Source organism: Perca flavescens, unplaced genomic scaffold, assembly GCF_004354835.1.
Source record: "Perca flavescens isolate YP-PL-M2 unplaced genomic scaffold, PFLA_1.0 EPR50_1.1_unplaced_scaf_5, whole genome shotgun sequence".
In the NCBI taxonomy this organism is placed as follows: domain Eukaryota; kingdom Metazoa; phylum Chordata; class Actinopteri; order Perciformes; family Percidae; genus Perca; species Perca flavescens.
Window position 1 is genome coordinate 187,407 of NW_021166702.1, and position 22,259 is coordinate 209,665.

Below are 22,259 nucleotides of genomic sequence, written 5' to 3' on the forward strand. Positions count from 1 at the left end.
GTGTCAGCAAAAAGGTAATTTAAGTCATCTTTCATCACACACCCATCACAGACTCTCAGGCTATATACTGCACCAACAAACAAAATGGAACTAATCCTCATGACAGAAATTTCGAGGTCAACATGACCAGAAATTTGTTATTTGCCTTCACCCAAACATGCCTTAGCTGCGCAAGGGTTGATTCCAAATATCAGTAAAGGAAAGCTGCATTGGCCAGGAATCGGACCCGGGTCTCCCGCGTGGCAGGCGAGAATTCTACCACTGAACCACCAATGCTTACATATGTTGAGAATGTACCACTGTGAACAATCTGTCTGCATGGCCACATCATGTTTTCATGAGTGTCAGCAAAAAGGTAATTTAAGTCATCTTTCATCATACACCCATCTCAGACTCTCAGGCTATATACTGCACCAACAATCAAAATGGAACTAATCCTCATGACAGAAATTTCGAGGTCAACATGACCAGAAATTTGTTATTTGCCTTCACCCAAACATGCCTTAGCTGCGCAAGGGTTGATTCCAAATATCAGTAAAAGGGAAAGCTGCATTTGGGAATCGGAATCGAACCTGGGTCTCCATGAGTGTCAGCAAAAAGGTAATTTAAGTCATCTTTCAACAGACTCTCAGGAATATACTGCACCAACAAAAAAATGGAACTAAATGACAGAAATTTACCAATGCCTTACCACAAATATCAAATGCTGTCGGGCATGGAGGCAAGAATTCTAACACTGAACCACCAATGCTTATCTCTGTTGAAAATGTACCACTGTGAACAATCTGTCTGCATGGCCACATCATGTTTTCATGAGTGTCAGCAAAAAGGTAATTTAAGTCATCTTTCATCACACACCCATCTCAGACTCTCAGGCTATATACTGCACCAACAATCAAAATGGCACTAATCCTCATGACAGAAATTTCGAGGTCAACATGACCAGAAATTTGTTATTTGCCTTCACCCAAACATGCCTTAGCTGCGCAAGGGTTGATTCCAAATATCAGTAAAGGAAAGCTGCATTGGCCGGGAATCGAATCGGACCCGGGTCTCCCGCGTGGCAATGAGAATTCTACCACTGAACCACCAATGCTTACATATGTTGAGAATGTACCACTGTGACCAATCTGTCTGCATGGCCACATCATGTTTTCATGAGTGTCAGCAAAAAGGTAATTTAAGTCATCTTTCATCACACACCCATCACAGACTCTCAAGCTATATACTGCACCAACAAACAAAATGGAACTAATCCTCATGACAGAAATTTACAGGTCAACATGACCAGAAATTTGTTATTTGCCTTCACCCAAACATGTCTTAGCTGCGCAAGGGTTGATTCCAAATAGCAGTAAAGGAAAGCTGCATTGGCCGTGAATCAGACCCGGGTCTCCCCATCAGAGGCAAGAATTCTAACACTGAACCACCAATGCTTATCTCTGTTGAAAATGTACCACTGTGAACAATCTGTCTGCATGGCCACATCATGTTTTCATGAGTGTCAGCAAAAAGGTAATTTAAGTCATCTTTCATCATACACCCATCTCAGACTCTCAGGCTATATACTGCACCAACAATCAAAATGGCACTAATCCTCATGACAGAAATTTCGAGGTCAACATGACCAGAAATTTGTTATTTGCCTTCACCCAAACATGCCTTAGCTGCGCAAGGGGTGATTCCAAATATCAGTAAAGGAGAGCTGCATTGGCCGGGAATCGGACCCGGGTGTCCCGCGTGGCAGTTGAGAATTCTACCACTGAACCACCAATGCTTACATATGTTGAGAATGTACCACTGTGAACAATCTGTCTGCATGGCCACATCATGTTTTCATGAGTGTCAGCAAAAAGGTAATTTAAGTCATCTTTCATCACACACCCATCACAGACTCTCAGGCTATATACTGCACCAACAAACAAAATGGAACTAATCCTCATGACAGAAATTTCGAGGTCAACATGACCAGAAATTTGTTATTTGCCTTCACCCAAACATGCCTTAGCTGCGCAAGGGTTGATTCCAAATATCAGTAAAGGAAAGCTGCATTGGCCAGGAACCGGACCCGGGTCTCCCGCATCGGAGGCAAGAATTCTAACACTGAACCACCAATGCTTATCTCTGTTGAAAATGTACCACTGTGAACAATCTGTCTGCATGGCCACATCATGTTTTCATGAGTGTCAGCAAAAAGGTAATTTAAGTCATCTTTCATCATACACCCATCTCAGACTCTCAGGCTATATACTGCACCAACAATCAAAATGGCACTAATCCTCATGACAGAAATTTCGAGGTCAACATGACCAGAAATTTGTTATTTGCCTTCACCCAAACATGCCTTAGCTGCGCAAGGGTTGATTCCAAATATCAGTAAAGGAAAGCTGCATTGGCGGGAATCGGACCCGGGTCTCCAGCGTGGCAAATGAGAATTCTACCACTGAACCACCAATGCTTACCTGCATGTTGAAATGTACCACTGTGAACCACATGTCTGCATGGCCACATCATGTTTTCATGAGTGTCAGCAAAAAGGTAATTTAAGTCATCTTCATCTTTCATCACACACCCATCACAGACTCTCAGGCTATATACTGCACCAACAAACAAAATGGAACTAATCCTCATGACAGAAATTTACAGGTCAACATGACCAGAAATTTGTTATTTGCCTTCACCCAAACATGCCTTAGCTGCGCAAGGGTTGATTCCAAATATCAGAAAAGGAAAGCTGCATTGGCCAGGAATCGGACCCGGGTCTCCCCGATCAGAAGTAAGAATTCTAACACTGAACCACCAATGCTTATCTCTGTTGAAAATGTACCACTGTGAACAATCTGTCTGCATGGCCACATCATGTTTTCATGAGTGTCAGCAAAAAGGTAATTTAAGTCATCTTTCATCATACACCCATCTCAGACTCTCAGGCTATATACTGCACCAACAATCAAAATGGCACTAATCCTCATGACAGAAATTTCGAGGTCAACATGACCAGAAATTTGTTATTTGCCTTCACCCAAACATGCCTTAGCTGCGCAAGGGTTGATTCCAAATATCAGTAAAGGAAAGCTGCATTGGCGGGGATCGGACCCCGGGTCTCCAGCGTGGCAGGCGAGAATTCTACCACTGAACCACCAATGCTTACATATGTTGAGAATGTACCACTGTGACCAATCTGTCTGCATGGCCACATCATGTTTTCATGAGTGTCAGCAAAAAGGTAATTTAAGTCATCTTTCATCACACACCCATCACAGACTCTCAGGCTATATACTGCACCAACAAACAAAATGGAACTAATCCTCATGACAGAAATTTCGAGGTCAACATGACCAGAAATTTGTTATTTGCCTTCACCCAAACATGCCTTAGCTGCGCAAGGGTTGATTCCAAATATCAGTAAAGGAAAGCTGCATTGGACAGGAACCGGACCCGGGTCTCCCGCATCGCAGGCAAGAATTCTAACACTGAACCACCAATGCTGATCTCTGTTGAAAATGTACCACTGTGAACAATCTGTCTGCATGGCCACATCATGTTTTCATGAGTGTCAGCAAAAGGTAATTTAAGTCATCTTTCATCATACACCCATCTCAGACTCTCAGGCTATATACTGCACCAACAATCAAAATGGCACTAATCCTCATGACAGAAATTTCGAGGTCAACATGACCAGAAATTTGTTATTTGCCTTCACCCAAACATGCCTTAGCTGCGCAAGGGTTGATTCCAAATATCAGTAAAGGAAAGCTGCATTGGCCGGGAATCGGACCCGGGTCTCCCACGTGGCAAATGAGAATTCTACCACTGAACCACCAATGCTTACATATGTTGAGAATGTACCACTGTGAACAATCTGTCTGCATGGCCACATCATGTTTTCATGAGTGTCAGCAAAAAGGTAATTTAAGTCATCTTTCATCACACACCCATCACAGACTCTCAGGCTATATACTGCACCAACAAACAAAATGGAACTAATCCTCATGACAGAAATTTCGAGGTCAACATGACCAGAAATTTGTTATTTGCCTTCACCCAAACATGCCTTAGCTGCAAGGGTTGATTTGATTCCAAAGAATCACTGAACCACCAATGCTTACATATGTTGAAAATGTACCACTGTGAACAATCTGTCTGCATGGCCACATCATGTTTTCATGAGTGTCAGCAAAAAGGTAATTTAAGTCATCTTTCATCACACACCCATCACAGACTCTCAGGCTATATACTGCACCAACAAACAAAATGGAACTAATCCTCATGACAGAAATTTCGAGGTCAACATGACCAGAAATTTGTTATTTGCCTTCACCCAAACATGCCTTTGCGCAAGGGTTGATTCCAAATATCAGTAAAGGAAAGCTGCATTGGCCAGGAAACCCGGGTCTATCAAAAAGAATTCTAACACTGAACCACCAATGCTTATCTCTGTTGAAAATGTACCACTGTGAACAATCTGTCTGCATGGCCACATCATGTTTTCATGAGTGTCAGCAAAAAGGTAATTTAAGTCATCTTTCATCATACACCCATCTCAGACTCTCAGGCTATATACTGCACCAACAATCAAAATGGCACTAATCCTCATGACAGAAATTTCGAGGTCAACATGACCAGAAATTTGTTATTTGCCTTCACCCAAACATGCCTTAGCTGCGCAAGGGTTGATTCCAAATATCAGTAAAGGAAAGCTGCATTGGCCGGGAATCGGACCCGGGTCTCCAGCGTGGCAGGCTAGAATTCTACCACTGAACCACCAATGCTTACCTGCAGTGAAAATGTAACAATGCGAACCACATGTCTGCATGGCCACATCATGTTTTCATGAGTGTCAGCAAAAAGATAATTTAAGTCATCTTTCATCACACACCCATCACAGACTCTCAAGCTATATACTGCACCAACAAACAAAATGGAACTAATCCTCATGACAGAAATTTACAGGTCAACATGACCAGAAATTTGTTATTTGCCTTCACCCAAACATGCCTTAGCTGCGCAAGGGTTGATTCCAAATATCAGAAAAGGAAAGCTGCATTGGCCAGGAATCGGACCCGGGTCTCCCGTATCAGAAGTAAGAATTCTAACACTGAACCACCAACGCTTATCTCTGTTGAAAATGTACCACTGTGAACAATCTGTCTGCATGGCCACATCATGTTTTCATGAGTGTCAGCAAAAAGGTAATTTAAGTCATCTTTCATCATACACCCATCTCAGACTCTCAGGCTATATACTGCACCAACAATCAAAATGGCACTAATCCTCATGACAGAAATTTCGAGGTCAACATGACCAGAAATTTGTTATTTGCCTTCACCCAAACATGCCTTAGCTGCGCAAGGGTTGATTCCAAATATCAGTAAAGGAAAGCTGCATTGGCGGGAATCGGACCCGGGTCTCCCGCGTGGCAGGCGAGAATTCTACCACTGAACCACCAATGCTTACATATGTTGAGAATGTACCACTGTGAACAATCTGTCTGCATGGCCACATCATGTTTTCATGAGTGTCAGCAAAAAGGTAATTTAAGTCATCTTTCATCACACACCCATCACAGACTCTCAGGCTATATACTGCACCAACAAACAAAATGGAACTAATCCTCATGACAGAAATTTCGAGGTCAACATGACCAGAAATTTGTTATTTGCCTTCACCCAAACATGCCTTAGCTGCGCAAGGGTTGATTCCAAATATCAGTAAAGGAAAGCTGCATTGGCCAGGAACCGGGTCTCCCGCATCGGAGGCAAGAATTCTAACACTGAACCACCAATGCTTATCTCTGTTGAAAATGTACCACTGTGAACAATCTGTCTGCATGGCCACATCATGTTTTCATGAGTGTCAGCAAAAAGGTAATTTAAGTCATCTTTCATCATACACCCATCTCAGACTCTCAGGCTATATACTGCACCAACAATCAAAATGGCACTAATCCTCATGACAGAAATTTCGAGGTCAACATGACCAGAAATTTGTTATTTGCCTTCACCCAAACATGCCTTAGCTGCGCAAGGGTTGATTCCAAATATCAGTAAAGGAGAGCTGCATTGGCCGGGAATCGGACCCGGGTGTCCCGCGTGGCAAATGAGAATTCTACCACTGAACCACCAACGCTTACATGTGTTGAGAATGTACCACTGTGAACAATCTGTCTGCATGGCCACATCATGTTTTCATGAGTGTCAGCAAAAAGGTAATTTCAGTCATCTTTCATCACACACCCATCACAGACTCTCAGGCTGCATAATGCACCAACAAAAAAAATGGCACTAATTCTCATGACAGAAATTTACAGGTCAACATGACCAGAAATTTGTTATTTGCCTTCACCCAAACATGTCTTAGCTGCGCAAGGGTTGATTCCAAATAGCAGTAAAGGAAAGCTGCATTGGCCGTGAATCAGACCCGGGTCTCCATCGGAGGCAAGAATTCTAACACTGAACCACCAATGCTTATCTCTGTTGAAAATGTACCACTGTGAACAATCTGTCTGCATGGCCACATCATGTTTTCATGAGTGTCAGCAAAAAGGTAATTTAAGTCATCTTTCATCACACACCCATCTCAGACTCTCAGGCTATATACTGCACCAACAATCAAAATGGCACTAATCCTCATGACAGAAATTTCGAGGTCAACATGACCAGAAATTTGTTATTTGCCTTCACCCAAACATGCCTTAGCTGCGCAAGGGTTGATTCCAAATATCAGTAAAGGAAAGCTGCATTGGCCGGGAATCGGACCCGGGTCTCCCGCGTGGCAGGCGAGAATTCTACCACTGAACCACCAATGCTTACATATGTTGAGAATGTACCACTGTGACCAATCTGTCTGCATGGCCACATCATGTTTTCATGAGTGTCAGCAAAAAGGTAATTTAAGTCATCTTTCATCACACACCCATCACAGACTCTCAGGCTATATACTGCACCAACAAACAAAATGGAACTAATCCTCATGACAGAAATTTCGAGGTCAACATGACCAGAAATTTGTTATTTGCCTTCACCCAAACATGCCTTAGCTGCGCAAGGGTTGATTCCAAATATCAGTAAAGGAAAGCTGCATTGGCCAGGAATCGGACCCGGGTCTCCCCATCGGCAGGCAAGAATTCTAACACTGAACCACCAATGCTTATCTCTGTTGAAAATGTACCACTGTGAACAATCTGTCTGCATGGCCACATCATGTTTTCATGAGTGTCAGCAAAAAGGTAATTTAAGTCATCTTTCATCATACACCCATCTCAGACTCTCAGGCTATATACTGCACCAACAATCAAAATGGCACTAATCCTCATGACAGAAATTTCGAGGTCAACATGACCAGAAATGTGTTATTTGCCTTCACCCAAACATGCCTTAGCTGCGCAAGGGTTGATTCCAAATATCAGTAAAGGAAAGCTGCATTGGCCGGGAATCGGACCCGGGTCTCCCACGTGGCAGGCGATAATTCTACCACTGAACCACCAATGCTTACCTGCAGTGAAAATGTAACAATGCGAACCACATGTCTGCATGGCCACATCATGTTTTCATGAGTGTCAGCAAAAAGATAATTTAAGTCATCTTTCATCACACACCCATCACAGACTCTCAAGCTATATACTGCACCAACAAACAAAATGGAACTAATCCTCATGACAGAAATTTACAGGTCAACATGACCAGAAATTTGTTATTTGCCTTCACCCAAACATGCCTTAGCTGCGCAAGGGTTGATTCCAAATATCAGAAAAGGAAAGCTGCATTGGCCAGGAATCGGACCCGGGTCTCCCGTATCAGAAGTAAGAATTCTAACACTGAACCACCAATGCTTATCTCTGTTGAAAATGTACCACTGTGAACAATCTGTCTGCATGGCCACATCATGTTTTCATGAGTGTCAGCAAAAAGGTAATTTAAGTCATCTTTCATCATACACCCATCTCAGACTCTTAGGCTATATACTGCACCAACAATCAAAATGGCACTAATCCTCATGACAGAAATTTCGAGGTCAACATGACCAGAAATTTGTTATTTGCCTTCACCCAAACATGCCTTAGCTGCGCAAGGGTTGATTCCAAATATCAGTAAAGGAAAGCTGCATTGGCCGGGAATCGGACCCACGTCTCCCACGTGGCAGGCGAGAATTCTACTACTGAACCACCAATGCTTACATATGTTGAGAATGTACCACTGTGAACAATCTGTCTGCATGGCCACATCATGTTTTCATGAGTGTCAGCAAAAAGGTAATTTAAGTCATCTTTCATCACACACCCATCACAGACTCTCAGGCTATATACTGCACCAACAAACAAAATGGAACTAATCCTCATGACAGAAATTTCGAGGTCAACATGACCAGAAATTTGTTATTTGCCTTCACCCAAACATGCCTTAGCTGCGCAAGGGTTGATTCCAAATATCAGTAAAGGAAAGCTGCATTGGCCAGGAACCGGGTCTCCCGCATCGGAGGCAAGAATTCTAACACTGAACCACCAATGCTTATCTCTGTTGAAAATGTACCACTGTGAACAATCTGTCTGCATGGCCACATCATGTTTTCATGAGTGTCAGCAAAAAGGTAATTTAAGTCATCTTTCATCATACACCCATCTCAGACTCTCAGGCTATATACTGCACCAACAATCAAAATGGCACTAATCCTCATGACAGAAATTTCGAGGTCAACATGACCAGAAATTTGTTATTTGCCTTCACCCAAACATGCCTTAGCTGCGCAAGGGTTGATTCCAAATATCAGTAAAGGAAAGCTGCATTGGCCGGGAATCGGACCCGGGTCTCCAGCGTGGCAGGCTAGAATTCTACCACTGAACCACCAATGCTTACCTGCAGTGAAAATGTAACACTGTGAACAATCTGTCTGCATGGCCACATCATGTTTTCATGAGTGTCAGCAAAAAGATAATTTAAGTCATCTTTCATCACACACCCATCACAGACTCTCAAGCTATATACTGCACCAACAAACAAAATGGAACTAATCCTCATGACAGAAATTTACAGGTCAACATGACCAGAAATTTGTTATTTGCCTTCACCCAAACATGCCTTAGCTGCGCAAGGGTTGATTCCAAATATCAGAAAAGGAAAGCTGCATTGGCCAGGAATCGGACCCGGGTCTCCCGTATCAGAAGTAAGAATTCTAACACTGAACCACCAACGCTTATCTCTGTTGAAAATGTACCACTGTGAACAATCTGTCTGCATGGCCACATCATGTTTTCATGAGTGTCAGCAAAAAGGTAATTTAAGTCATCTTTCATCATACACCCATCTCAGACTCTCAGGCTATATACTGCACCAACAATCAAAATGGCACTAATCCTCATGACGAGGTCAACATGACCAGAAATTTGTTATTTGCCTTCACCCAAACATGCCTTAGCTGCGCAAGGGTTGATTCCAAATATCAGTAAAGGAAAGCTGCATTGGCCGGGAATCGGACCCGGGTCTCCCACGTGGCAGGCGAGAATTCTACCACTGAACCACCAATGCTTACATATGTTGAGAATGTACCACTGTGACCAATCTGTCTGCATGGCCACATCATGTTTTCATGAGTGTCAGCAAAAAGGTAATTTAAGTCATCTTTCATCACACACCCATCACAGACTCTCAGGCTATATACTGCACCAACAAACAAAATGGAACTAATCCTCATGACAGAAATTTCGAGGTCAACATGACCAGAAATTTGTTATTTGCCTTCACCCAAACATGCCTTAGCTGCGCAAGGGTTGATTCCAAATATCAGTAAAGGAAAGCTGCATTGGCCAGGAATCGGACCCGGGTCTCCCATCGGAGGCAAGAATTTACTAACACTGAACCACCAATGCTTATCTGTTGTTGAAATGTACCACTGTGAACAATCTGTCTGCATGGCCACATCATGTTTTCATGAGTGTCAGCAAAAAGGTAATTTAAGTCATCTTTCATCATACACCCATCTCAGACTCTCAGGCTATATACTGCACCAACAACAATCAAAATGGCACTAATCCTCATGACAGAAATTTCGAGGTCAACATGACCAGAAATTTGTTATTTGCCTTCACCCAAACATGCCTTAGCTGCGCAAGGGTTGATTCCAAATATCAGTAAAGGAAAGCTGCATTGGCCGGGAATCGGACCGGGTCTCCAGCGTGGCAAATGAGAATTCTACCACTGAACCACCAATGCTTACATATGTTGAGAATGTACCACTGTGAACAATCTGTCTGCATGGCCACATCATGTTTTCATGAGTGTCAGCAAAAAGGTAATTTAAGTCATCTTTCATCACACACCCATCACAGACTCTCAGGCTATATACTGCACCAACAAACAAAATGGAACTAATCCTCATGACAGAAATTTACAGGTCAACATGACCAGAAATTTGTTATTTGCCTTCACCCAAACATGCCTTAGCTGCGCAAGGGTTGATTCCAAATATCAGAAAAGGAAAGCTGCATTGGCCAGGAATCGGACCGGGTCTCCCGTATCGGAGGCAAGAATTCTAACACTGAACCACCAATGCTTATCTCTGTTGAAAATGTACCACTGTGAACAATCTGTCTGCATGGCCACATCATGTTTTCATGAGTGTCAGCAAAAAGGTAATTTAAGTCATCTTTCATCATACACCCATCTCAGACTCTCAGGCTATATACTGCACCAACAATCAAAATGGCACTAATCCTCATGACAGAAATTTCGAGGTCAACATGACCAGAAATTTGTTATTTGCCTTCACCCAAACATGCCTTAGCTGCGCAAGGGTTGATTCCAAATATCAGTAAAGGAAAGCTGCATTGGCCGGGAATCGGACCCGGGTCTCCAGCGTGGCAAATGAGAATTCTACCACTGAACCACCAATGCTTACATATGTTGAGAATGTACCACTGTGAACAATCTGTCTGCATGGCCACATCATGTTTTCATGAGTGTCAGCAAAAAGGTAATTTAAGTCATCTTTCATCACACACCCATCACAGACTCTCAGGCTATATACTGCACCAACAAACAAAATGGAACTAATCCTCATGACAGAAATTTCGAGGTCAACATGACCAGAAATTTGTTATTTGCCTTCACCCAAACATGCCTTAGCTGCGCAAGGGTTGATTCCAAATATCAGTAAAGGAAAGCTGCATTGGCCAGGAACCGGGTCTCCCGCATCGGAGGCAAGAATTCTAACACTGAACCACCAATGCTTATCTCTGTTGAAAATGTACCACTGTGAACAATCTGTCTGCATGGCCACATCATGTTTTCATGAGTGTCAGCAAAAAGGTAATTTAAGTCATCTTTCATCATACACCCATCTCAGACTCTCAGGCTATATACTGCACCAACAATCAAAATGGCACTAATCCTCATGACAGAAATTTCGAGGTCAACATGACCATTCATGCCTTTTTCATGTAACGTTATGTACATGTCAGCGTCATATATTTTACAGTAACGTTTTTCCCCTTGATAAGTTGACTTTTTTTTTCTTTTTTCCTTGTTTTACAGTTGCATCATGGACACTCTCGGAGTTTTTGTCGATAACGGTGTTTTGTCAACTGTTCTGTGTTACAAGTTGTCAACTTATCAAACTCTCCGTTGTATATATGGGCAAACTGTTGTTATACACTGTTAGTTGTTTTAGGATTGATTGACAGGTTCAAACTGTTGTTTCTTAGCTAAGGTAACGTTAACTTTAACGTAGTACATTCATGTTTTTTTAACGTTTGTACATGTCAGCGTTTACAGTAACGTTTACTTGTAATGATGTTACGTTGCACATCTCTCTTAACTTGTAATGATGTTACGTTGCACATCTCTCTTACAGACATTTGCTATTGTGCTTTCTTTGAATAGTGTTTATTTATTTACTAAAAATATGTCTAAAATGGGGATAAATTGATAATAGGTTAAACACAGACACTTTGTTCTATCTATCTGTCTATCTAGTTATCTCTATGTCTGTCTAGCTGTTACCTAGTAATTAAAAAGGCTGATTTATGTTAACATGAATAACTGTTTATAGTATGACTGTCTTTTTAATTATTACTATATAATATGGATACTATTTAGCTACAGTCGTGTTTCAGGCAATTCTTGTGTATATTTTCAATAAAATAATACAGTTTATGTCTAAGATGGGGTTCATTTGCTATGGCAAACAGCATATAGAATTATTGTTAATAGATTAATATGTGAATAATACATTTTGATCTATCTATCTATCTATTTATCTATCTATCTATCTATCTATCTGTGCTGTTACTTAGTCATTACAAATGCTGATTGATGTTAAAATAAATAACTGTTTATGTAACAGTATGACTATATTTTGATTATTACTATATAATATACACTGTGTTTTGCTGTGCACAGGAGATAATGAAGAAGACAACCAACTTCTTTCCCGGAAAGACTATGGTGTCTTTCAGGAAGGGTCCATCAGGTCATCTGCGGCAGGATCCCTCTGACGAGGCCATGCGGATCAAAAAGAACCCTTCTCTTGAGGACAAGTCTCCCCCTCAGAGACATGACCTTGTGAAGACCAATGCTCTCACTGTGGTCTTTGAGCGGGGAGGGGATGTGTCTGACCGACTGGAGGTGATGGGGGAGTATGTGCTGCAGTTTGGAAAGTACAAGGGTAAATTGTTTAGGTGGCTCCTGGAAAATGATGTTGGCTACACCATCTACCTGATGAAAAAGGTAGAGGAGGAGGAGAGAGATGGGACCTTCAACCCTCAGGGACACAACAAGGACAGCCTGCTGTCATTTCTGGACTATGCCAGGAGCTTCCAGGAAATTAGGGACCTCAGGGAGTATCTAGCTTCCAGGCTGCCTGCGCCACCAGTGGCATCAGAGGGTGACAATACTGTCGGCTTTGGAGCCAGGGCAAAGGACACCTGGAGGCAGATCTGGGAGAGCAGGGCAGACGGATATGCTGCCTTCATCGTAGGAGTAAAGTGCATCAAAAACAGCAAGATGTACAACCTGCAGCAGTACATCCTCAAGCAGCAGAGGGCTGAGTCTGGGGAGTCCTGTCCACCACCTGCAGGGGTCTCCACTACATCAGCTGCCCCTACACCGCCTACATCTAGCATTGTAGGTCAGTACACAAAAATATGCAAATACAGATGTTTAGTATTTTATGACCTGACACACAATAATTGTTATTGTTTAATCTTCTAGCGATGGAGGAAGACGAGGAGTTGGAGAGGGGATGCTGAATCTGTCTCCTGTAAATTTGCCACTGAACTAAGTAGGTGGAGATAGTTTAATTAACAGAGTGTTTTTAAACTCTTACTGTTTACGATAGTACTGTAGTCTAATCTAGTAGTCACCTGTGCTTTCAGGACCAGCAGCAGTCTCCAGAGCCCCGGCTGTGTCTCCACCAACAGGTTTTTCTCCATCGGTGTAGAGGGAGGATTCTGTTCTCAGCAGAATCCTCCTGCTATTACTGTTCTCCTTCAACTAGTTTGTTATTTTGGCCGTGTTCAGGCCTGTTCTGATGCTTGTGTTCTCTTACTCTCCCACTAACCTAAGGAATTAACAGGTCAGCGAAGATGGTAAGTGTTTTTTTTTTTTTGCATGCTTTTTCTCAGGCTGTCATTCAAGGATTTGGCATTTTTTTTGCCATGCCACATCTTTGAATGACAGGCAGTGTGCTTACTATATATTCATATTGTTTCTGTGCTTTACCTGTTTTCTTAAAAGCATTGTGTTTTGTCATTGCAAATAAATAGCAATTCAGAATTTAAGTTTTTTTTAGTTTTCAGTCTGTACTCACAGTTTGTTAGAGAGACAACAGGTAAAGACACATTCTGAAGCATAAACAGACTTGACTCTGGGAGGAAAATGACACTGAATTGTTTTTACAGCACACAGGACGGAGCCAACAGCGACGGTTTCCAGACCTGCTGAGCCTGATGACTCCTCTGGGATTGTTGCTTCTGTGAAAGGTTATTATTTGTTTTGTCTTACTTTAAACCATCATGAATGCCCTGAATGTTTTTGTGACCAAAATCTTCTTACAGCCAGGCTGAAGGCCCCGCTGCCAGCCCCTTCTACCTCCTCAGCTCAGATGATATGTGGACTTCAGCATGTGGAGCCAGGCTGTCGTCATGTTGTGTTAAATTGTGACAAGCACAGGGTACAGCCCAACATCCCAGCTGCTGTAGCTATGGAGACCGAGGATCACTGCCCTGCTGCTTTGGTGGCCACAGACTCTCAGGTAATCCAGATTACAGTTTTTCTCAATCTCTTTGGCACATTTACTGAACCAAATTTACAATTGTCAAAACTCTAAGTACAACTCTCACACCACATGGCACATTCAGCATTCCAATAATCTATGTGACCTATAAAAGGTGATTACTCAATCAAAATAATGAAATCCTGTTTTAAATGTAAATAATTCCATCAATGAATAACTAAGTGGCATCAAAACAATCATTATTAATTATTGCTTGGACCAACACAGTCAAAATGCAAAGACATCCTGTCTAATGACAGTGTAATCTGAAAGTGTGATAGTTGCCCACTATGGAATATTGTCCAAGTCTAACATTTTATATTGAGGCAGCTGAATACTATTGATGTCAACAAAAACATTTTTAACAGAACATGTATCTTGTCATTGTGTGTACATACCAGCCATAGGAAATATACATAAAGAAAGCTTGTACAGAAAAAAAAAAGATATACAAAAGCAAAACTATTAGGAACTGCTGTACAGTGCAGGTAAAAAGAAAAGAGGCTGCACTCTCCACCCAGCCTGTCATGCTCAGGCCATGGTTGATTAAAGTGTTATTGTTGCCCTTATCTCATTTGATCTTTCACTGGGCCGTCGCCTTTCCCCACACTCTAATGCCCTTTCCTCACCCCTCAGCACCCCACACTCTAATGCCCTTTCCTCACCCCTCAGCACCCCACACTCTAATGCCCTTTCCTCACCCCCTAAGCACCCCACACTCTAATGCCCTTTCCTCACCCCCTCAGCACCCCACACTCTAATGCCCTTTCCTCACCCCCTCAGCACCCCACACTCTAATGCCCTTTCCTCACCCCCTAAGCACCCCACACTCTAATGCCCTTTCTTCTTACACGGGGAGGCTGTTGCCCCAGTCTGTCTCCTGCATGCTCCATATTCTGCTCGGTCTGACACTTGCAGTGTAAATGTGTTTAAAATTGTGAGGAAATTGAATTGTTCCTCATTTAGCTTACAACTTTTAAAAAAATGTCACATATCTATTATGTATCTTATGTGTGATTATTATTGTGATTGTTGGTTGCTCTATTTAGCATGTAGGGATTTACACAGTGAACATGTGTATAATTGCATTTGAGAGTAATATGACCCAATAGCAAATGAATGCAAACTATTTTGATCTGTAGACTTAGACTGACTAAATCACTATATGTGATGCTGTATTGCAGGAGACCAGTGAAGATCCAGTTGGAGTGGTGCTGATCACACAGCTGGAGTGGTCTTTCAGCAGGGCTCCGGTCCCAGCGGTCCCAGCACACAGCTGCTACCAGAGGCAGTCTTTCATGGATACAGGTCATTCAAATGACCTACCTACCATCCTCCTACAGACCAGGTAATGGTCTGGCTTAATAGGCTTAATAAGGTTGCATTAGTTATCAGTTACCCTATGCAAAATGTCAAGACTATGGGGAATATAATATATAATAAATGTAGCAAATTGAACTGTTTTTTAACTGAATTTATTTCAAATAACTCTTCACACAATCCACAAAAATTTTTGATGCATGTTTTGTCCGAGTTTGGTAAGAAACTATATAATAAATATATGCTCCTGCCATTCTCAACCCTCCACCTGTTACTCCGCACTAGGAGGAGTCTCTGAGCCGGTCTACAGTGGAGCGGATTGGGTCAGACATCCTGGTTAAACAACAACAACAACAACAACAACAACAAGAACATCATCATCATCATCAGCATCATCATCAAGCAGCAGCAGCAGCCGCATCAGCACCAGCAGCAGAAAAAGATGACCAGGAACTGTTTAGCCTACAGTCAGCTGAAGTCGTAGATGGAGTCAGAGGAGAGGGCGAACAGGAAGTCAGCAGTGCAGCTTCCAACAGGTCGCCTGTGGAGGTTCTGTCATCAACCCCTAAAGCAGGGCCCTGGCAGCCCTCACATACTGTACATGACAGCTTCCCCGGGGTACCAGGGAAATACATCTACTGCCCCTCCAGAGTGTTCTCCCCCTACAAGGCACAGGGCATGGGGAAGGAGATGACCTGGGGGAGTTCAAACTGTCGGACTTCTATGAGGCTGAGAGACACAAAGATTCAAAGAGAAGACAGACAAATGGACTGCTAACCCACCAGGCGACAAATATATCTCGCACGCACACACACACACGCACGCACTCACGCACACAAGACACACCACTGGGCATTGTCAGGACTGTTTCTTCTGTTTTCATAGCCAAGCAATTATGATCTTTAGTTTAATTTAACTGTATTCACCTTCACTGGATGTCTGGTCTGATTCATCATCATCATCATCATCATCATCATCATCATCATCATCATCATCATCATCATCATCCTCACATAGTCTCTCAGCACCTTTACATGCACTCTCGTGTGCCCTCCACGTGTGTAAATGTGTAATATTTTAATAATAAATTATTCCGTAAATGTATACCCATATTTAGTTGTTAATTTGTTTTATATATAACATTTGAATTATATAAATAAGCAATGTGTCAATGTCAGTTTTTATTTTGTGTTTAAGAATGATGTTGTTCTTTATGAAATATCTTGGGAGCATTACTATGACTTATTGATATTTGATATTTGATTGAGGAAGTAAAAGTGATAGAAAATGAAATAAAATTATACGTATAAAAATATACATTACTTTGGAATTTTGTATCATTATATGGTAGTATACTATTCAATTCAACTTTTACCACTAGCAGCATGTAAAAGTATTATTGTCATGACCTTAAAATCACAAGGTCTTATCATATTGTTGCCACATAATTTTTCAGAAACATATTGAATTAAATTTAACATTAAATGGTTAAAAACTTTATATATAATTGTTTTGTGTAATACAGACATGCTGTAGCATAATATTCTGAACTAAATACAGGACAATGTTTTTGGGTAAGGGGATTCGAACCCTGTTCTTTTGGAGACTTCCGGTCAGGAAAAAATCTTTTTTTTTTTTTTTTTTTTTTTTACGAGAAAGTCTTCTACACCTATACGCGACTGGCCAGCTGGTGTTAGGCTTAACGTGATAACCACTACACCACAGAAACTGACAAAATTGGACATTTTCGCACCTGCGTCTGTTACTGCACCATTCATATTTAACTGCAAACGTTTAAAATGTTGGTAGACATGTTCACTTTTGACTCTGAGACATTTTGAAGTGGATTCAGTCACAGCTGCTTTGTCATGTATTTGAGTGACAGTGAATAAATGTATAATTGAAGTTAATGCTTCTATATGTTTTCACCGTAAATGCTGGAAGAGCGACACCTAGCGAATGACGTGTCAAAATTAATGTTTCACCAGTCCTCGTTAGTACAGTGGACAGTATCTCTGCCTGTCACGCGGAAGACCAGGGTTAGATTCCCTGACGGGGAGATCAATCTACCAGCTGCTGGTTCTTTACTAAGGCTTAACTTCAGGCAGTGGGGTTTTACATTTTGACCGGGGTTTTTAAACAAAAATCATCTCCGTCCATCCACATAAGCGCTTAAACTCCATATCAGAAATGATCTCGGCCCATATTAAAAATGTCTGACAACGCATATCACATGACCATTTGCATAAACAAGGCGAGTATGACAGCCAAAAATGTTATTTGCCCAAATTCACCATTACCAACAACTTGTTACATGTTGTCAAATAAACCATTATAGTGAGTGACGATTTGACTGAACTGTTTGATTGTACAACTTAGAGTTAAAACTTGAAGACAATTGTTTTCCTATCGGGAACATTTTGCATGCTAGGCGAACGTGATGAGTAGTGCACTACGTACATTTCAGAAGGCCTGGCTTTGTTTGCCCAGCGGGAGAGTTCTCTGTTAACTGGCCATTATTATCCAGGTTACTGAGATTGCAGGTCAGCAGACATTGATTGTGTTGAGCAAACACCAACAAAGAAACATGTTTCCGCCCCTGTTATTAGTCCATATTCCTACCACATGTTGATTTCTGCTGGAGGCTATGAAGGAGGAATTTCGGTTGGCCTCAAGGAAGTTCTGGCAAACCGTTGGACGACTCATGAGGGCAAAGCAGGCCTTGACTCAGGCTGTGTTCAGCAGGGCAGAATAACTCCTGACCTTGACTGGGAATATTGTCAAGCGATGAAAGGAGCACTTTAAGGAACTCCTGAACACGACCAATGCGTTTAAAGGCGCAGTGGAGGGTGGGAGATTGTCAAGTTCTCTGCTCTAGACTTCGATTCACCGACCGGGATAGCTTTCTACCAGCTGATTATTCACCAAGAAAGACAGAAGTTGCACAGCAGCATTGAGCATGTTCATGCTGTCAAATAAACCATTATAGTGAGTGACGATTTGACTGAACTGTTTGATTGTACAACTTAGAGTTAAAACTTGAAGACAAATGTTTTCCTATCGGGTACATTTTGCATGCTAGGCGAACGTGATGAGTAGTGCACTACGTACATTTCGGAAGGCCTGGCTTTGTTTGCCCAGCGGGAGAGTTCTCTGTTAACTGGCCATTATTATCCAGGTTACTGAGATTGCAGGTCAGCAGAGATTGATTGTGTGGAGCAAACATCAACAAAGAAACAGGTTTCCGCCCTGTTTCCAACAGGGGACCTTTTGCGTGTCAAATTCACCATTACCAACATCTTGTTACATGAAGTCATTAGTCCATATTCCTACCACATGTTGATTTCTGCTGGAGGCTATGAAGGAGGAATTTCGGTTGGCCTCAAGGAAGTTCTGGCAAACCGTTGGACGACTCATAATTCAAATGAGGGCAAAGCAGGCCTTGACCTTGACTGGGCTGTGTTCAGCAGGGCAGAAGAACTCCTGACCTTGACTGGGAATATTGTCAATTGTCGATGCTCTTTGCACTTTAAGGACAGGGGACCTTCTGACCGGGAGAACTACCAGCTGGTTACACAAAACAAAAGTTGCAGTGGGGTTTTTGGATTTTGTTGGGAGATTGTCAAGTTCATTCTAGTCCCTTTGTAGACTAAACTGTTTGATTCAGAAATGATCTTAGACCGTTAAAACTTGAAGACAAATGACCAGCTGATTATTCATAAACTAAAAGTGAGACAGACAAAATGTTATTTGCAAAGCAGCATTTGAGCATCATGCTGTCAAATAAACCATTATAGTGGTGACTGATTTGACTGAACTGTTTGATTGTACAACTTAGAGTTAAAACTTGAAGACAAATGTTTTCCTATCGGGTACATTTTGCATGCTAGGCTAACGTGATGAGTAGTGCACCACGTACATTTCGGAAGGCCTGGCTTTGTTTGCCCAGAGGGAGAGTTCTCTGTTAACTGGTCATTATTATCCAGGTTACTGAGATTGCAGGTCAGCAGACATTGATTGTGTTGAGCAAACACCAACAAAGAAACATGTTTTCGCCCTGTTTCCAACATTAGTCCATATTCAATAATCTTGTACATGTTGATTTCTGCTGGAGGCTATGAAGGAGGAATTTAGACAGTGGTTGGCCTCAAGGAAGTTCTGGCAAACCGTTGGACGACTCATGAGGGCAAAGCAGGCCTTGACTCAGGCTGTGTTCAGCAGGGCAGAAGAACTCCTGACCTTTTGACTGGGAATATTTTCACATTTTGAAAGGAGTTTTTAAAGGAACTCCTGAACCATCCACCAATGCGTTAAACTCCATATCAGTGGAGGGTGGGAGATTGTCAAGTTCTCTGCTCAAGACTTGATTCACATGACCATTTGCTTTAAACCAGCTGATTATTCACCCAAAAATGAATTTGCCCAAATTCAGCATTACCATGTTCATGTTGTCAAATAAACCATTATAGTGAGTGACGATTTGACTGAACTGTTTGATTGTACAACTTAGAGTTAAAACTTGAAGACAAATGTTTTCCTATCGGGAACATTTTGCATGCTAGGCGAACGTGATGAGTAGTGCACTACGTACATTTCAGAAGGCCTGGCTTTGTTTGCCCAGCGGGAGAGTTCTCTGTTAACTGGCCATTATTATCCAGGTTACTGAGATTGCAGGTCAGCAGACATTGATTGTGTTGAGCAAACACCAACAAAGAAAACAACAGGGGACCCCGTCATATTCACCCTTGTTATTAGTCCATATTCCTACCACATGTTGATTTCTGCTGGAGGCTATGAAGGAGGAATTTCGGTTGGCCTCAAGGAAGTTCTGGCAAACCGTTGGACGACTCATGAGGGCAAAGCAGGCCTTGACTCAGGCTGTGTTCAGCAGGGCAGAAGAACTCCTGACCTTGACTGGGAATATTGTCAAGCGATGCAAGGAGCACTTTAAGGAACTCCTGAACACGACCAATGCGTTTAAAGGCGCAGTGGAGGGTGGGAGATTGTCAAGTTCTCTGCTCTAGACTTCGATTCACCGACCGGGATAGCTTTCTACCAGCTGATTATTCACCAAGAAAGACAGAAGTTGCACAGCAGCATTGAGCATGTTCATGCTGTCAAATAAACCATTATAGTGAGTGACGATTTGACTGAACTGTTTGATTGTACAACTTAGAGTAAAAACTTGAAGACAAATGTTTTCCTATCGGGTACATTTTGCATGCTAGGCGAACGTGATGAGTAGTGCACTACGTACATTTCGGAAGGCCTGGCTTTGTTTGCCCAGCCCAGGGGAGAGTTCTCTGTTAACTGGCCATTATTATCCAGGTTACTGAGATTGCAGGTCAGCAGAGATTGATTGTGTGGAGCAAACATCAACAAAGAAACATGTTTCCGCCCTGTTTCCAACAGGGGACCTTTCGCGTGTCATATTCACCATTACCAACATCTTGTTACATGAAGTCATTAGTCCATATTCCTACCACATGTTGATTTCTGCTGGAGGCTATGAAGGAGGAATTTCGGTTGGCCTCAAGGAAGTTCTGGCAAACCGTTGGACGACTCATGAGGGCAAAGCAGGCCTTGACTCAGGCTGTGTTCAGCAGGGCAGAAGAACTCCTGACCTTGACTGGGAATATTGTCAAGCGATGAAAGGAGCACTTTAAGGAACTCCTGAACACGACCAATGCGTTTAAAGGCGCAGTGGAGGGTGGGAGATTGTCAAGTTCTCTGCTCTTTGTAGACTTCGATTCACCGACCGGGATAGCTTTCTACCAGCTGATTATTCACCAAGAAAGACAAAAGTTGCACAGCAGCATTGAGCATGTTCATGCTGTCAAATAAACCATTATAGTGAGTGACGATTTGACTGAACTGTTTGATTGTACAACTTAGAGTTAAAACTTGAAGACAAATGATTTCCTATCGGGTACATTTTGCATGCTAGGCTAACGTGATGAGCAGTGCACTACGTACATTTCGGAAGGCTTGGCTTTGTTTGCCCAGAGGGAGAGTTCTCTGTTAACTGGTCATTATTATCCAGGTTACTGAGATTGCAGGTCAGCAGACATTGATTGTGTTGAGCAAATACCAACAAAGAAACATGTTTCTGCCCTGTTTCGAACAGGGGACCTTTCGCGTGTTAGGCGAACGTGATAACCACTACACCACAGAAACTGACGAAAATGGACATTTTCGCACCTGCGTCTGTTACTGCACCATTCATATTTAACTGCAAACGTTTAAAATGTTGGTAGACATGTTCACTTTTGACTCTGAGACATTTTGAAGTGGATTCAGTCACAGCTGCTTTGTCATGTATTTGAGTGACAGTGAATAAATGTATAATTGAAGTTAATGCTTCTATATGTTTTCACCGTAAATGCTGGAAGAGCGACACCTAGCGAATGACGTGTCAAAATTAATGTTTCACCAGTCCTCGTTAGTACAGTGGACAGTATCTCTGCCTGTCACGCGGAAGACCGGGGTTCGATTCCCTGACGGGGAGATCAATCTACCAGCTGCTGGTTCTTTACTAAGGCTTAACTTCAGGCAGTGGGGTTTTACATTTTGACCGGGGTTTTTAAACAAAAATCATCTCCGTCCATCCACATAAGCGCTTAAACTCCATATCAGAAATGATCTCGGCCCATATTAAAAATGTCTGACAACGC

General features: G+C 42.2%; 1 protein-coding gene and 12 non-coding genes across 13 annotated transcripts; 3 read left to right on the plus strand and 10 right to left on the minus strand.

Moving 5' to 3' along the window:
• Positions 1-205: 205 nt before the first annotated feature.
• On the minus strand, positions 206-276 carry trnag-gcc (transfer RNA glycine (anticodon GCC)). Its single transcript has one exon. It is a non-coding gene; the product is annotated as a tRNA-Gly (tRNA).
• A 1,430-nt stretch (positions 277-1,706) lies between these two features.
• trnag-gcc (transfer RNA glycine (anticodon GCC)) lies at positions 1,707-1,777 on the minus strand. Its single transcript has one exon. It is a non-coding gene; the product is annotated as a tRNA-Gly (tRNA).
• A 1,980-nt stretch (positions 1,778-3,757) lies between these two features.
• On the minus strand, positions 3,758-3,828 carry trnag-gcc (transfer RNA glycine (anticodon GCC)). The gene has a single exon. It is a non-coding gene; the product is annotated as a tRNA-Gly (tRNA).
• An 873-nt stretch (positions 3,829-4,701) lies between these two features.
• On the minus strand, positions 4,702-4,772 carry trnag-gcc (transfer RNA glycine (anticodon GCC)). Its single transcript has one exon. It is a non-coding gene; the product is annotated as a tRNA-Gly (tRNA).
• A 611-nt stretch (positions 4,773-5,383) lies between these two features.
• Positions 5,384-5,453, minus strand: trnag-gcc (transfer RNA glycine (anticodon GCC)). Its single transcript has one exon. It is a non-coding gene; the product is annotated as a tRNA-Gly (tRNA).
• A 1,284-nt stretch (positions 5,454-6,737) lies between these two features.
• Positions 6,738-6,808, minus strand: trnag-gcc (transfer RNA glycine (anticodon GCC)). Its single transcript has one exon. It is a non-coding gene; the product is annotated as a tRNA-Gly (tRNA).
• Positions 6,809-7,419: 611 nt separating this feature from the next.
• On the minus strand, positions 7,420-7,490 carry trnag-gcc (transfer RNA glycine (anticodon GCC)). The gene has a single exon. It is a non-coding gene; the product is annotated as a tRNA-Gly (tRNA).
• Positions 7,491-8,777: 1,287 nt separating this feature from the next.
• trnag-gcc (transfer RNA glycine (anticodon GCC)) lies at positions 8,778-8,848 on the minus strand. The gene has a single exon. It is a non-coding gene; the product is annotated as a tRNA-Gly (tRNA).
• Positions 8,849-9,450: 602 nt separating this feature from the next.
• trnag-gcc (transfer RNA glycine (anticodon GCC)) lies at positions 9,451-9,521 on the minus strand. Its single transcript has one exon. It is a non-coding gene; the product is annotated as a tRNA-Gly (tRNA).
• Positions 9,522-12,008: 2,487 nt separating this feature from the next.
• LOC114551757 (uncharacterized) lies at positions 12,009-13,240 on the plus strand. The gene is made up of 2 exons (XM_028572714.1): positions 12,009-13,119; positions 13,203-13,240. The coding sequence occupies exons 1-2, from the start codon at positions 12,399-12,401 to the stop codon at positions 13,238-13,240; spliced, it is 759 nt and encodes a 252-aa protein (XP_028428515.1). The 5' UTR covers positions 12,009-12,398.
• Positions 13,241-17,573: 4,333 nt separating this feature from the next.
• On the plus strand, positions 17,574-17,645 carry trnad-guc (transfer RNA aspartic acid (anticodon GUC)). The gene has a single exon. It is a non-coding gene; the product is annotated as a tRNA-Asp (tRNA).
• Positions 17,646-21,689: 4,044 nt separating this feature from the next.
• On the minus strand, positions 21,690-21,762 carry trnav-aac (transfer RNA valine (anticodon AAC)). The gene has a single exon. It is a non-coding gene; the product is annotated as a tRNA-Val (tRNA).
• A 259-nt stretch (positions 21,763-22,021) lies between these two features.
• Positions 22,022-22,093, plus strand: trnad-guc (transfer RNA aspartic acid (anticodon GUC)). The gene has a single exon. It is a non-coding gene; the product is annotated as a tRNA-Asp (tRNA).
• Positions 22,094-22,259: the final 166 nt, after the last annotated feature.